Consider the following 13,662-nt stretch of genomic DNA (forward strand, 5'->3'; position numbering starts at 1 on the left):
TATTATGAGGGCACTGTTATGAGGGCACAGTGGTTGTCACTATTATAGGGGGCACTGTGGTTGGCACTATTATGAGGGCACTGTGGTTTGCACTATTATAGAGGGCACTGTGGTTGGCACTATTATAGGGGGCACTGTGGTTGGCACTATTATGAGGGCACAGTGGTTGGCACTATTATGAGGGCACTGTGGTTGGCACTATTATGAGGGCACAGTGGTTGGCACTATTATAGGGGGCATTGTGGTTGGCACTATTATGAGGGCACAGTGGTTGGCACTATTATAGAGGGCACAGTGGTTGGCACTATTATAGGGGGCAGTGTGGTTGGCACTATTATAGGGGGCACTGTGGTTGGCACTATTATAGGGGGCACTGTGGTTGGCACTATTATGAGGGCACTGTGGTTGGCACTATTATAGGGGGCAGTGTGGTTGGCACTATTATAGGGGGCACTGTGGTTGGCACTATTATGAGGGCACAGTGGTTGGCACTATTATAGGGGGCAGTGTGGTTGGCACTATTATGAGGGCACAGTGTTTGGCACTATTATGAGGGCACTGTTATGAGGGCACAGTGGTTGTCACTATTATAGGGGGCACTGTGGTTGGCACTATTATGAGGGCACAGTGGTTGGCACTATTATGAGGGCACAGTGGTTGGCACTATTATGAGGGCACTGTGGTTGGCACTATTATGAGGGCACTGTTATTGGCACTATTATAGGGGGCACTGTGGTTGGCGCTATTATGAGGGCACTGTTATTGGCACTATTATAGGGGGCACTGTGGTTGGCACTATTATGAGGGCACTGTTATGAGGGCACTGTGGTTGGCACTATTATGAGGGCACTGTGGTTGGCACTATTATGAGGGCACAGTGGTTGGCACTATTATAGGGGGCACTGTGGTTGGCACTATTATGAGGGCACTGTGGTTGGCACTATTATGAGGGCACAGTGTTTGGCACTATTATGAGGGCACTGTGGTTGGCACTATTATGAGGGCACTGTGGTTGGCACTATTATGAGGGCACTGTGGTTGGCACTATTATGAGGGCACTGTGGTTGGCACTATTATGAGGGCACTGTGGTTGGCACTATTATGAGGGCACTGTTATTGGCACTATTATAGGGGGCACTGTGGTTGGCACTATTATGAGGGCACTGTTATGAGGGCACTGTGGTTGGCACTATTATGAGGGCACTGTGGTTGGCACTATTATGAGGGCACTGTGGTTGGCACTATTATGAGGGCACTGTGGTTGGCACTATTATGAGGGCACTGTTATTGGCACTATTATAGGGGGCACTGTGGTTGGCACTATTATGAGGGCACTGTGGTTGGCACTATTATGAGGGCACTGTGGTTGGCACTATTATGAGGGCACAGTGGTTGGCACTATTATAGGGGGCACTGTGGTTGGCACTATTATGAGGGCACTGTGGTTGGCACTATTATGAGGGCACAGTGTTTGGCACTATTATGAGGGCACTGTGGTTGGCACTATTATGAGGGCACTGTGGTTGGCACTATTATGAGGGCACTGTGGTTGGCACTATTATGAGGTATTGTTATCATGGTGAGGCAGTAGGAGATGTCATCTCGGTGTCCGCCCCTCCGCACAGTGTGAGCGGTATACAGAGGTGCAGCCTCCCCTCACAGCGCTATACACAGCAGCCCCGTCACCTCACGAGACTCCCGCCCAATTCAGATAGCGACCGCGCGTCATGTGACCCCTTTGGGCCCGCCCCCTGGTAGCTCCGCCTGTCCCGCCGCCCTGTCAGGGCTCCTCAGGTGCTGAGTGAACTTGTGGTCGCCATAGTTACCGGGCGCGGAGGGCTCCGCACTGTCTCCCGGTCTCTGCAGTAACGGGCCGGTGTCCCCTCCATGGAGCGTGAGCTGGAGATCCGGCGGAGGCTGCGGGAGGCCGGGCAGGAGCAGCTGCTGCGGTTCTGGGATGAGCTGGGCTCCGGGGAGCGGGACTCTCTGCTGCGGGAGCTGGAGCTGCTGGACGCCCGGGAGCTGCGGGAGCACTGCCGCCGGGCACAGGACGCCTACGTGCGGGAGAGCGGCGCCCCCCAGCGGCTGGACCACAGCATGAGCCCCGTACCCACAGAGTTCCTGGGCAGCGTCCGGAGGAGCCCCCCGGGGGAGCTGAGCGCCTGGGAGGACGAGGGTGAGTGATGGGGGAGAAGGATGGTGAGTGATGGGGGAGAAGGAGGGTGAGTGATGGGGGAGAAGGAGGGTGAGTGATGGGGGAGAAGGACGGTGAGTGATGGGGGAGAAGGACGGTGAGTGATGGGGGAGGAGGGTGAGTGATGGGGGAGGAGGGTGAGTGATGGGGGAGGAGGATGGTGAGTGATGGGGGAGAAGGATGGTGAGTGATGGGGGAGGAGGAGGGTGAGTGATGGGGGAGGAGGAGGGTGAGTGATGGGGGAGGAGGAGGGTGAGTGATGGGGGAGAAGGATGGTGAGTGATGGGGAGAAGGATGGTGAGTGATGGGGGAGAAGGATGGTGAGTGATGGGGGAGGAGGATGGTGAGTGATGGGGGAGGAGGAGGGTGAGTGATGGGGGAGGAGGAGGGTGAGTGATGGGGGAGAAGGAGGGTGAGTGATGGGGGAGAAGGATGGCGAGTGATGGGGGAGAAGGATGGCGAGTGATGCGGGAGAAGGATGGCGAGTGATGCGGGAGAAGGATGGCGAGTGATGCGGGAGAAGGATGGCGAGTGATGGGGGAGAAGGAGGGCGAGTGATGGGGGAGAAGGATGGCGAGTGATGGGGGAGAAGGATGGCGAGTGATGGGGGAGAAGGATGGCGAGTGATGGGGGAGAAGGATGGCGAGTGATGGGGGAGAAGGATGGCGAGTGATGGGGGAGAAGGATGGCGAGTGATGGGGGAGAAGGATGGCGAGTGATGGGGGAGAAGGATGGTGGGTGATGTTCGCTGTGTACGGATCAGTGTGCACCCCCATATTCCCTGTGTATGGATCAGTGTGCACCCCCATATTCCCTGTGTACGGCTCAGTGTGCACCCCGATATCCCCTGTACACGGATCAGTGTGCACCCCCATATTCCCTGTGTACGGCTCAGTGTGCACCCCCATATTCCCTCTGTACGGCTCAGTGTGCACCCCCATATTCCCTGTGTACGGATCAGTGTGCACCCCCATATTCCCTGTGTACGGCTCAGTGTGCACCCCCATATTCCCTGTGTACGGCTCAGTGTGCACCCCCATATCCCCTGTGTACGGATCAGTGTGCACCCCCATATTCCCTGTGTATGGATCAGTGTGCACCCCCATATTCCCTGTGTACGGATCAGTGTGCACCCCCATATTCCCTGTGTACGGCTCAGTGTGCACCCCCATATCCCCTGTGTATGGATCAGTGTGCACCCCCATATCCCCTGTGTACGGATCAGTGTGCACCCCCATATTCCCTGTGTATGGATCAGTGTGCACCCCGATATCCCGTGTACGGATCAGTGTGCACCCCCATATTCCCTGTGTACGGCTCAGTGTGCACCCCCATATCCCCTGTGTACGGATCAGTTTGCACCCCCATATTTCCTGTGTACGGCTCAGTGTGCACCCCCATATTCCCTGTGTACGGATCAGTGTGCACCCCCATATTCCCTGTGTACGGATCAATGTGCACCCCCATATTCCCTCTGTACAGCTCAGTGTGCACCCCCATATCCCCTGTGTACGGATCAGTTTGCACCCCCATATTTCCTTTGTACGGCTCAGTGTGCACCCCCATATTCCCTGTGTACGGATCAGTTTGCACCCCCATATTTCCTTTGTACGGCTCAGTGTGCACCCCCATATTCCCTGTGTATGGATCAGTGTGCACCCCCATATTCCCTCTGTACGGCTCAGTGTGCACCCCCATATCCCCTGTGTATGGATCAGTGTGCACCCCCATATTCCCTGTGTATGGATCAGTGTGCACCCCCATATTCCCTCTGTACGGCTCAGTGTGCACCCCCATATTCCCTGTGTATGGATCAGTGTGCACCCCCATATTCCCTGTGTACGGCTCAGTGTGCACCCCCATATTCCGTGTATGGATCAGTGTGCACCCCCATATCCCGATATCCCCTGTGTACGGATCAGTGTGCACCCCCATATCCCCTGTGTACGGCTCAGTGTGCACCCCCATATTCCCTGTGTATGGATCAGTGTGCACCCCCATATTCCCTGTGTACGGCTCAGTGTGCACCCCCATATCCCCTGTGTACGGATCACTGTGCACCCCCATATTTCCTGTGTACGGCTCAGTGTGCAACCCCATATTCCCTCTGTACGGCTCAGTGTGCACCCCCATATTCCCTGTGTACGGATCAGTGTGCACCCCCATATTCCCTGTGTATGAATCAGTGTGCACCCCCATATTCCCTGTGTACGGCTCAGTGTGCACCCCCATATTCCCTGTGTACGGCTCAGTGTGCACCCCCATATCCCCCCATGTCACCTCCTGTCTCATTGTATCCGCTGCTGTTATCTCTGGGACCTTGTACCCGCTGTGCCAGCTGCCTCCAGCTCACAGGGCACCGACACCATTATACCCGCCCATATATAAAGTAACCATGCAGTAAGGCGCCAGCACAGCTGTGATGTGAACTACGGAACTACAACTCCCAGCATGCCCTGACTGCCAGCACGGCCGAGTATATTGCAGTCATGGGGGTAAAGAGAAGTAAAGGGGTCTTTAGCCCAGGGATGGCGCCCCTCTTATGTATGGGTTGTGTCTGGTATTGCAGCTCAGTCTTGTTTACAGCCGGGGTTAAGGTTCACAAGCAGGATCCCGAGCCGGCCGCGTCATGTGAGCTGCATGTCATGTGCCGCTTCTCGTTCTATCCGGGTATTGTTCCTGCAGCTACAGGAAGAGCTGGTGCCCTGTACTCTGTATATATACATCATAGGACGCCTGACTAGTACAGCAGTATGGCGGCACATGAGGAGGAGCTGGTGCCCTGTACTCTGTATATATACATCATAGGACGCCTGACTAGTACAGCAGTATGGCGGCACATGAGGAGGAGCTGGTGCCCTGTACTCTGTATATATACATCATAGGACGCCTGACTAGTACAGCAGCATGGCGGCACATGAGGAAGAGCTGGTGTACTGTACACTGTATATATACTTCATAGGTCGCCTGACTAGTACAGCAGCATGGCGGCACATGAGGAGGAGCTGGTGTACTGTACACTGTATATATACATCATAGGACGCCTGACTAGTACAGCAGTATGGCGGCACATGAGGAGGAGTTGGTGTCCTGTACACTGTATATATACTTCATAGGTCGCCTGACTAGTACAGCAGTATGGCGGCACATGAGGAGGAGCTGGTGCCCTGTACTCTGTACATATACATCATAGGACGCCTGACTAGTACAGCAGTATGGCGGCACATGAGGAGGAGCTGGTGTACTGTACATATACATCATAGTACGACTGACCTGTACAGCAGTATGGCGGCACATGAGGAGGAGCTGGTGTACTGTACATATACATCGTAGGATGCCTGACTAGTACAGCTGTATGGCGGCACATGAGAAGGAGCTGGTGTACTGTACATATACATCATAGTACGACTGACCTGTACAGCAGTATGGCGGCACATGAGGAGGAGCTGGTGTACTGTACATATACATCGTAGGATGCCTGACTAGTACAGCTGTATGGCGGCACATGAGAAGGAGCTGGTGTACTGTACACTGTACATATACATCATAGGATGCCTGACTAGTACAGCAGTATGGCGGCAAATGAGGAGGAGCTGGTGTACTGTACACTGTACATATACATCATAGGATGCCTGACTAGTACAGCAGTATGGCGGCACATGAGGAGGAGCTGGTGTACTGTACATATACATCGTAGGATGCCTGACTAGTACAGCTGTATGGCGGCACATGAGAAGGAGCTGGTGTACTGTACACTGTACATATACATCATAGAATGCCTGACTAGTACAGCAGTATGGCGGCACATGAGGAGGAGCTGGTGTACTGTACATATACATCATAGGATGCCTGACTAGTACACACTGCAGGGAGACTGCAGGGAGATGGCGGAGGACATACAGTTGTGCTCTCTATGGTTCTATTGATCTATCACTATTATGTCTTACAGGTTACCGCCAGATCTCACAGAACAAGGTGGCCGTCCTGCTGTTGGCCGGGGGTCAGGGCACACGTCTCGGGGTGACGTACCCCAAGGGGATGTATCGTGTGGGACTCCCTAGCAGGAAGACTCTGTACCAGATCCAGGCAGAGCGGATCCTACGTGTGCAGCAGCTGGCTGCGGAGAAATACTCTACCCGCTGCACGGTGCCATGGTGAGAGGGGCTATGGGGGGGTTCCCACAATGTGACCAGGATGTGTCAGTAAGAATTACCCCTTAACGACGCATGACGGATGTACCCTTCATGCGGCCGTTAAGGGGGATCAGAGAGGGCTCCTGACGTTAGCCCTCTCTGCAGCCCTCTGTCCCCGGTTGCCATGTGTATATAGGAGCCCCTAGGGGGATCAGTGCTGTGTATATAGAAGTTCCCCAGGGGGGATCAGTGCTGTGTATATAGAAGTCCCCCAGTGGGATCAGTGCTGTGTATATATAGAAGTCCCCCAGTGGGATCAGTGCTGTGTATATAGAAGTCCCCCAGGGGGATCAGTGCTGTGTATATAGAAGTCCCCCAGGGGGATCAGTGCTGTGTATATAGAAGTCCCCCAGGGGGATCAGTGCTGTGTATATAGAAGTCCCCCAGGGGGATCAGTGTTGTGTATATAGAAGTCCCCCAGGGGGATGAGTGCTGTGTATATAGAAGTCCCCCAGAGGGATCAGTGCTGTGTATATAGGAGTCCCCCAGGGGGATCAGTGCTGTGTATATAGGAGTCCCCCAGGGGGATTGTGCTGTGTATATAGAAGTCCCCCAGGGGGATCAGTGCTGTGTACATAGAAGTCCCCCAGGGGGATCAGTGCTGTGTATATAGGAGTCCCCCAGGGGTATCAGTGCTGTGTATATAGAAGTCCCCCAGGGGGATTGTGCTGTGTACATAGAAGTCCCCCAGGGGGATCAGTGCTGTGTATATAGGAGTCCCCCAGGGGTATCAGTGCTGTGTATATAGAAGTCCCCCAGGGGGATCAGTGCTGTGTATATAGAAGTTCCCCAGGGGGATCAGTGCTGTGTATATAGAAGTCCCCCAGGGGGATCAGTGCTGTGTATATAGAAGTCCCCCAGGGGGATTGTGCTGTGTATATAGAAGTTCCCCAGGGGGATCAGTGCTGTGTATATAGAAGTCCCTCAGGGGGATTGTGCTGTGTATATAGAAGTTCCCCAGGGGGATCAGTGCTGTGTATATAGAAGTCCCCCAGGGGGATTGTGCTGTGTATATAGAAGTTCCCCAGGGGGATCAGTGCTGTGTATATAGGAGTCCCCCAGGGGGCTTCTAATTACTGTAAGTGAAAACAAAATAAAGTGTTTTTATTAATAACCCCCTCCCCTAATAAAAGTCCAAATCACCCCCCTTTTCCCATTTTTCTAAATAAAAATAAATAAATAAACAAACATGTCCGGTATCGCTACGTGCGTAATCGCCCGATATATTAATATATTTAATTCATGATCCCTCATGGTAAACTGCGTCAGCACAAAAAATGTGTGCAATCAAGGTACCGATAGAAAGTAAACATCATGGCTCAAAAAATGACACCTGACACAGCCCCATAGACCAAAGGATAAAAGCGCTATAAGCCTGGGAATGGAGCGATTTTAAGGAACGTTTATTTTCTGTAAAAGGTTTTATTTTTTTACGAGCCAATTTTTTTTTCAATTTCAATGCGCATATAATTTTTTTCTGCTTTCGCAGCATATTTTATGCAAGAATTCAGCCTGTCATTGCAAAGTACAATTAGTGGAGCAAAAAATAAGGGCTCATGTGGGTCCGTAGGTGTAAAAATGTAAGTGCTATGGCCTTATATACACAAGGAGGAAAAAACGAAAATTAGCCCGGTCCTTAAGGGGTTAAAGGGATTGTCCACTCTGCACATTCCCCTTCTTGCACCCCACACTGGGATGTCAACCATTACTCGGTGCTCTGCAAAGTAATGGGGCATCTCTACAATACATGGATGCTGTTTTGCCCTCTGGACGCCCCTTCATCTGTACGAGATCTCCTCTCTCCCCAGGTACATCATGACCAGCGAGTTCACCCTGAACCCCACACAGAAGTTCTTTGAGGAGCACAAGTTCTTCGGCATCGACCAGGCGGACGTCATCATGTTTGAGCAGAGGATGCTGCCTGCGGTCGGGTTTGATGGAAAGGCCATTTTGGAGAGGAAGGACAAGGTTGCTATGGCTCCAGGTAAATCATGATGAAGACGGCTGTAGAGAGGTTAGCCGGAGTGTCCAATCTGTCCTTATCCTACACTGGATCCATCATCCATGTTCACCCCGATATCTGAAGCAATTGTCTATTCAGCAATTATTAAAGGGGTACTCCGGCCCAGGGGTATTTTTCAGCTATGGCCGGGGATGGGGTGGTCGTGGACGGCGGAGGTCACTTACCTACCCCGTTCCAGTGCCGGATCGCGCCCAAGGTACACCTGTCCCGCGGACGCTTCCTGGTGTGAGCTGCCGCATGAGACGTGATGCCTCAAGGCAGCTCGGCCATTCAGCGGCCGAGGCAGGACTTTCCTACGGCCACTGAATGGCCGAGCTGCCTTGAGACATCACGTCTCATGCGACAGCTCACACCAGGGAACGGGTGTACCGGGCGGCGCGATCCGGGATCCGGCGCTGGAACGGGGTAGGTAAGTGACCTCCGCCGTCCATAACCACCCCATCCCCGGCCATAGCTGAAAAATACCCCCAGGTCGGAGTACCCCTTTAATCCATATTATGAAGTATGTTATACATAGCATTGGTGTCTTTCCAGATGGCAATGGCGGCCTGTACAGAGCCCTGGCGGACAACCGTATTCTAGAGGACATGGAGGCGCGAGGCATCTCCTATATACACGTGTACTGTGTGGACAATATACTGGTGAAGATGGCCGATCCTGTGTTTGTGGGATTCTGTGTTTCCAAAGGTGCTGACTGCGGGGCCAAGGTTAGTGACCAGGTTATAGACATGTCCTTGATGGGGTTACAGGAGTGACATGTTGGGGTCACTGCCTTATGTACAGGTGTCATTTCCCATGTAATTCCTCAGGTTGTGGAGAAGTCGTATCCATTGGAGCCTGTGGGCGTTGTGTGCCAGGTGGATGGCATCTATCAAGTTGTAGAGTATAGTGAGGTCAGCCCAGAAACCGCAGAGAAACGCAACCCAGATGACAGCCTGACCTATAATGCCGGCAACATCTGCAATCATTTCTTCACCCTGGACTTCCTGAAACACGTGGCCGGGTCAGTGCCGGGTGCAGCGTACATAGCGGAAGCCACGTGGCCTCTGTTCTATAGATAAGAGGAGAGCTGCTGACATATAGTCATCATTATAGACTGCCATGTTGACCATTAGTTTCTTTTACTGAAATTGTGTGTCTTCCCTCAGGACGTCAGAGCAGGAACTGGGATACCACGTAGCCATCAAGAAGGTGCCGTATGTGGATGATGAGGGTAACCTAGTGAAGCCAGTGCGGCCAAACGGAATCAAGATGGAGAAGTTTGTGTTTGACGTCTTCCAGTTTGCCAAGTGAGTGATCTTCCCTGTATATAGAGGGCTCCCCCTGGGCACCTAGCGGACACTGTGCTGTATACAGGGAGGGGGTGCAGTATGGATGATCCCCACTTTCTTTGTTTACAGGAACTTTGTGGCATTTGAAGTTGTGAGAGAGGAAGAGTTCTCCCCATTAAAAAACGCAGATACGGCCGATAAGGACACCGCCACTACGGCGAGGCGCTCGCTTCTATGGCAGCACTATCGCTGGGCTCTGAAGGCCGGAGCTAAGTTCACCGATGCCAATGGCCGGGCCAAAGCTGAGGACTCTGGGTAGGTACTGAGGGGGTCATACAGAGCTGAAGGTTTTTACTGCAGCCCCTCGACCTTTAGGCCTCATTCACACGTCTGTGTCAGTTCTTATGGTCAGGAAATACTGATGAGGAAGTCTTGCAGGAGGCTTCAGGAAACCATCAGCATTTCATCGCTTGCTGCACAGCTGCATTGGATTGGTGCTGTCCAGCTTCTCTCTTCTGCTCCCTTCTCACTCTGCTTGTGTGTGTGTCGAGGGGGAGAGAGCGGCCTCTTGTGGTCCGTGGTATAATGCTGCCTTTGAGTGATTGACATGGTGGGGAAACACAGCCACGTTTAACCGTTTGCACTCCTAATCAATAGGAGGGCATACAGGTAAAGTGATACTGTCACTGCAGTTTTCCTGTGTGAGGATATTGGCCCCATCAGTTGCAGATAGTGTCACTAAGGCGGGCTTAGAGTCCTTCAGTCCCTGCCCCCCCCTCACTGCTGTTATCCACGCTCCCCTTGATGACTGGGCAGGGAGGGGGAGTTTAACATACGCTAAGCAACACATATGGAATCCAGTCACTTTCTGGATGTGCACCCGGAGCTGTCTAGACAAAAAAACTACAGGATCTATAATTTCCTGAACTATTTTCCTAAATGGGGACACCCTTTATGAAAATAATGAGGGGTGCCCATTCCCAATACCTGGATAAATCTTCCAGACATGTGAATAAGGCCTTATTGCACATCTTTCTCTTTGTAGGGATCCAGAAGTGGAGGAGCCCCCGGCAGTCTGCGAGATTTCCCCTTTGATCTCTTATTTTGGGGAGGTGAGTGATGTGTGAATAAAGCCACGGATAGACAGAAAGGTTTGTGGTGCTAGCCGTATACTTACCACCTGATTCAACCAAAGTCCTAATATCTTTCTGGTGGTTTGAGAAAAAGAACATCAAAGACAATCTCCCTGACCGATATAAGCATCATGGGAAGTATGGTCGGGATACAGCCGATATCTGCGCTCAGAAGATGGGAAGGTGGATAACTGTTACGGCTGTTTAACCCTCTAGATCAGGGATGGGGAACCTTCGGCCCTCCAGCTGTTGCAAAACTACAAATCCCATCATGCCTGGGCAGCCAAAGCATTAGCTCTCCAGGCATGATGGGAATTGTAGTTTTTTAACTGCTGGAGGGCCAAAGGTTCCCTATCCCTGGTATAAGCCATTACTTTTGCAAGGTCCCGAAGAGGATAAATACAATATTTTCTCCACAAATATTACATTTCGTAAACCTATTAACTATGATAAACATAACTGTTTTTTCTTCTCAAAATCTTAACTATTAGAGAGAAAAAAAGAAATATTACCAATAAAAACTACAAATTGTAGGAAAGATAAGACCTCAAGCTCTGTTCAGAAATCCTTTTTGTGCCTTTTTGGTGCATTTTCATGCCTGCTTTTGGGTGTTTTTGTACGTTTTTCTGGCATCGTATGCATTTAAAGTGCTTAGAAAAAGTAAAAACTAATTGATAATTTACTCTCCCAAAATTGTGCGTGAAATCAGCTTTACATTGGCTTGTGATGAAAAATAAAGATTGCCTGCCCCCTGGTGGAGTTATAGGGTAATCACAGAGATGTAGACAGATCAGAACAGAGAAACACTACTGTGCGGCCTCTGGTGGAGGCCATGGGGACCCGCAGCTCCTTAGCACTCCACTAGCGTCTCTGCTGTAAGGTCCTCGGTATACTCAGGCCCAGGGGCCCCATAGTGTAACATAGAACATAGAATGGTAACAATATATTATATCTTTAGTATCATGTTCTTAGTTTTTACAGATTTGGGGGATTTGTCCAGATCTTTCCCCTCTCTCCTGAATATGACGCATCTTCTATCTGTTCCTCTTGCAGGGCTTAGATGTCCATCTGAGTAACAAAGACCTCTCATCGCCCTTCATACTGGACGTCCAGAGGGTATAGGAGGGGCTGATCCCTGCATGGAGTATAAGGACCTGCACCCTCATTACCTCTCCAGACCCCAATGTGCCTTATAGTCCCACCACACGGAGCGGGAGGACTTTGAATCCCTGCCATGTGCATCTGCAGATTACTACAAGAGATTAAACCAAAAATGGAGGCTGTCGCCGTTCTTGCTGTTGACGCTGGACATCAGCCGCATAGAGGTCACAGGATATGCATTTTAGGACAAATAATGACTCATCTGAATACCTTGGTGTTGTATTGCTATCGCCCAGGTTTTAGGAAGAGATAGTTTTAGTGTTTTTGCTTCTCCTTTCAAGGGCCACCCCTAGACTCCTCCTCCTTACTGGAGCTCCTCCCCTCAGTCCATATACAGGAGCTCCCAGATAATAGTTTTAGATTCAGACTCAATCATACCAGTTCAGCTTGATCAGGGAATGTGTCATTTGTTTCCCTATGACAGGGTCCCTTTAAATGCTATATCACTGCGGCTGCCTGCTCTCTGTACCCATGTGGTGCCGGCACATCAGGGGAGACAGACTTTGCCCCTTTTATATCTCGCTGTTATGTAGCCGCTAGACCAGCTATATAAAGTTGTGTAAGAGATAATGGCAAAGCTGCAGCCATCATTGTCAGTATCCATACAGCATCTGGATCCCCCCAATATGAATAACCTGGGGGTACAGGGAAAAGTTTACCCTTTCACAAAGTGGATGGCAACACATCAGAAGAGGTCACCTGATCGGCATTACAAATCCCAGATGGGATGAGGGATCTGGCGGTAATACGCAATTGTCATAGGAAAGGCTGGGCAGAAGATCAATGACGCCAATACTCACCCTGTCCTGTCTGTACTTGGGAGACCATGATCCTAGAATCCAATAATAAACTGGAGGCTGATTCTTGATATCCAGTCCGGCGGTGTGTTTTTATAATTTTTTGTAACCTCATAAGTGTCAATATAAGTAATGATGGCCAGAATCACAAAATAAAGACTAGCTTTAGATATTTACATGTAATACTGTGATCTATCCCGTGCTCCTGTGTGCCCCTGACTTGTCCTGGCATTCTTTTTTTTTTTTTAAATTGTAATTTTTATTGAGTTTTCAACAGAGAGAAAAAAAAAAAAAAACATATAACACAGCAGGCTGGAAAAGCGCATTCCACATCAGCAGAGCACTGTAGCATCGTACAAAGCAGAAAGCATATACAATAATATAACAAGTTGCCCAGCCCGAGTAGGAAGGAAGACATATTATATCGAAGTATGGTGCAGGGGCCCGGGAACCAGTCATGGCTTATCACCACAGCATCTGTCTGAGAATGCCCTGGCAGTCGTGAGCAAACCAATCACAATAAAGACACAAGACAAGACAAAACAAGGACTAACAGGGGGAGATAGGAGGGACAGGGGCAACAAACAAGAAGAGTAAAAGAATAAGAGAAAATCTAGGATATACCGTTGGAAGATACCGTAGGAGAGCAGTAGGAGTCCCATGGAGCCCAGATCAGATCAAAAGAGTCCAATTTATTGTTTAAGGACGCTGTGAGGCGTTCAAGGGAGTGTAGTTCCCTAACCCTAGCTTGGAAATGTTGAATGGAAGGGGGGGAAGGCTGCCTCCAGCTTTTGGCGATCAAAGACTTCACCGCCGTTAGTAGGACTAACAATAATTTAGCTTGCTTTTTCCGGACGGTTTTGGGAAATAGGTTAAGGAGACAGAGGCTT

The 13,662-nt window shown here is 50.8% G+C and overlaps 1 protein-coding gene across 2 annotated transcripts; it reads left to right on the forward strand.

The window, feature by feature from the left end:
- Positions 1-1,744: 1,744 nt before the first annotated feature.
- On the forward strand, positions 1,745-12,948 carry UAP1L1 (UDP-N-acetylglucosamine pyrophosphorylase 1 like 1). Of its 2 annotated transcripts, none has more exons than XM_069943780.1 (9): positions 1,745-2,176; positions 6,144-6,348; positions 8,196-8,371; positions 8,945-9,117; positions 9,220-9,413; positions 9,559-9,699; positions 9,811-9,996; positions 10,727-10,793; positions 11,868-12,948. In XM_069943780.1, the coding sequence occupies exons 1-9, from the start codon at positions 1,888-1,890 to the stop codon at positions 11,934-11,936; spliced, it is 1,500 nt and encodes a 499-aa protein (XP_069799881.1). In that variant the 5' UTR covers positions 1,745-1,887; the 3' UTR covers positions 11,937-12,948. The 2 variants fall into 2 exon arrangements, with proteins under 2 accessions (XP_069799881.1, XP_069799882.1); XM_069943781.1 differs by lacking the exon at positions 1,745-2,176 and adding an exon at positions 4,647-4,689.
- The last annotated feature ends 714 nt before the right edge of the window (positions 12,949-13,662 follow it).

The sequence above is a fragment of the Dendropsophus ebraccatus genome, chromosome 10 (assembly GCF_027789765.1).
Source record: "Dendropsophus ebraccatus isolate aDenEbr1 chromosome 10, aDenEbr1.pat, whole genome shotgun sequence".
In the NCBI taxonomy this organism is placed as follows: Eukaryota; Metazoa; Chordata; class Amphibia; order Anura; family Hylidae; genus Dendropsophus; species Dendropsophus ebraccatus.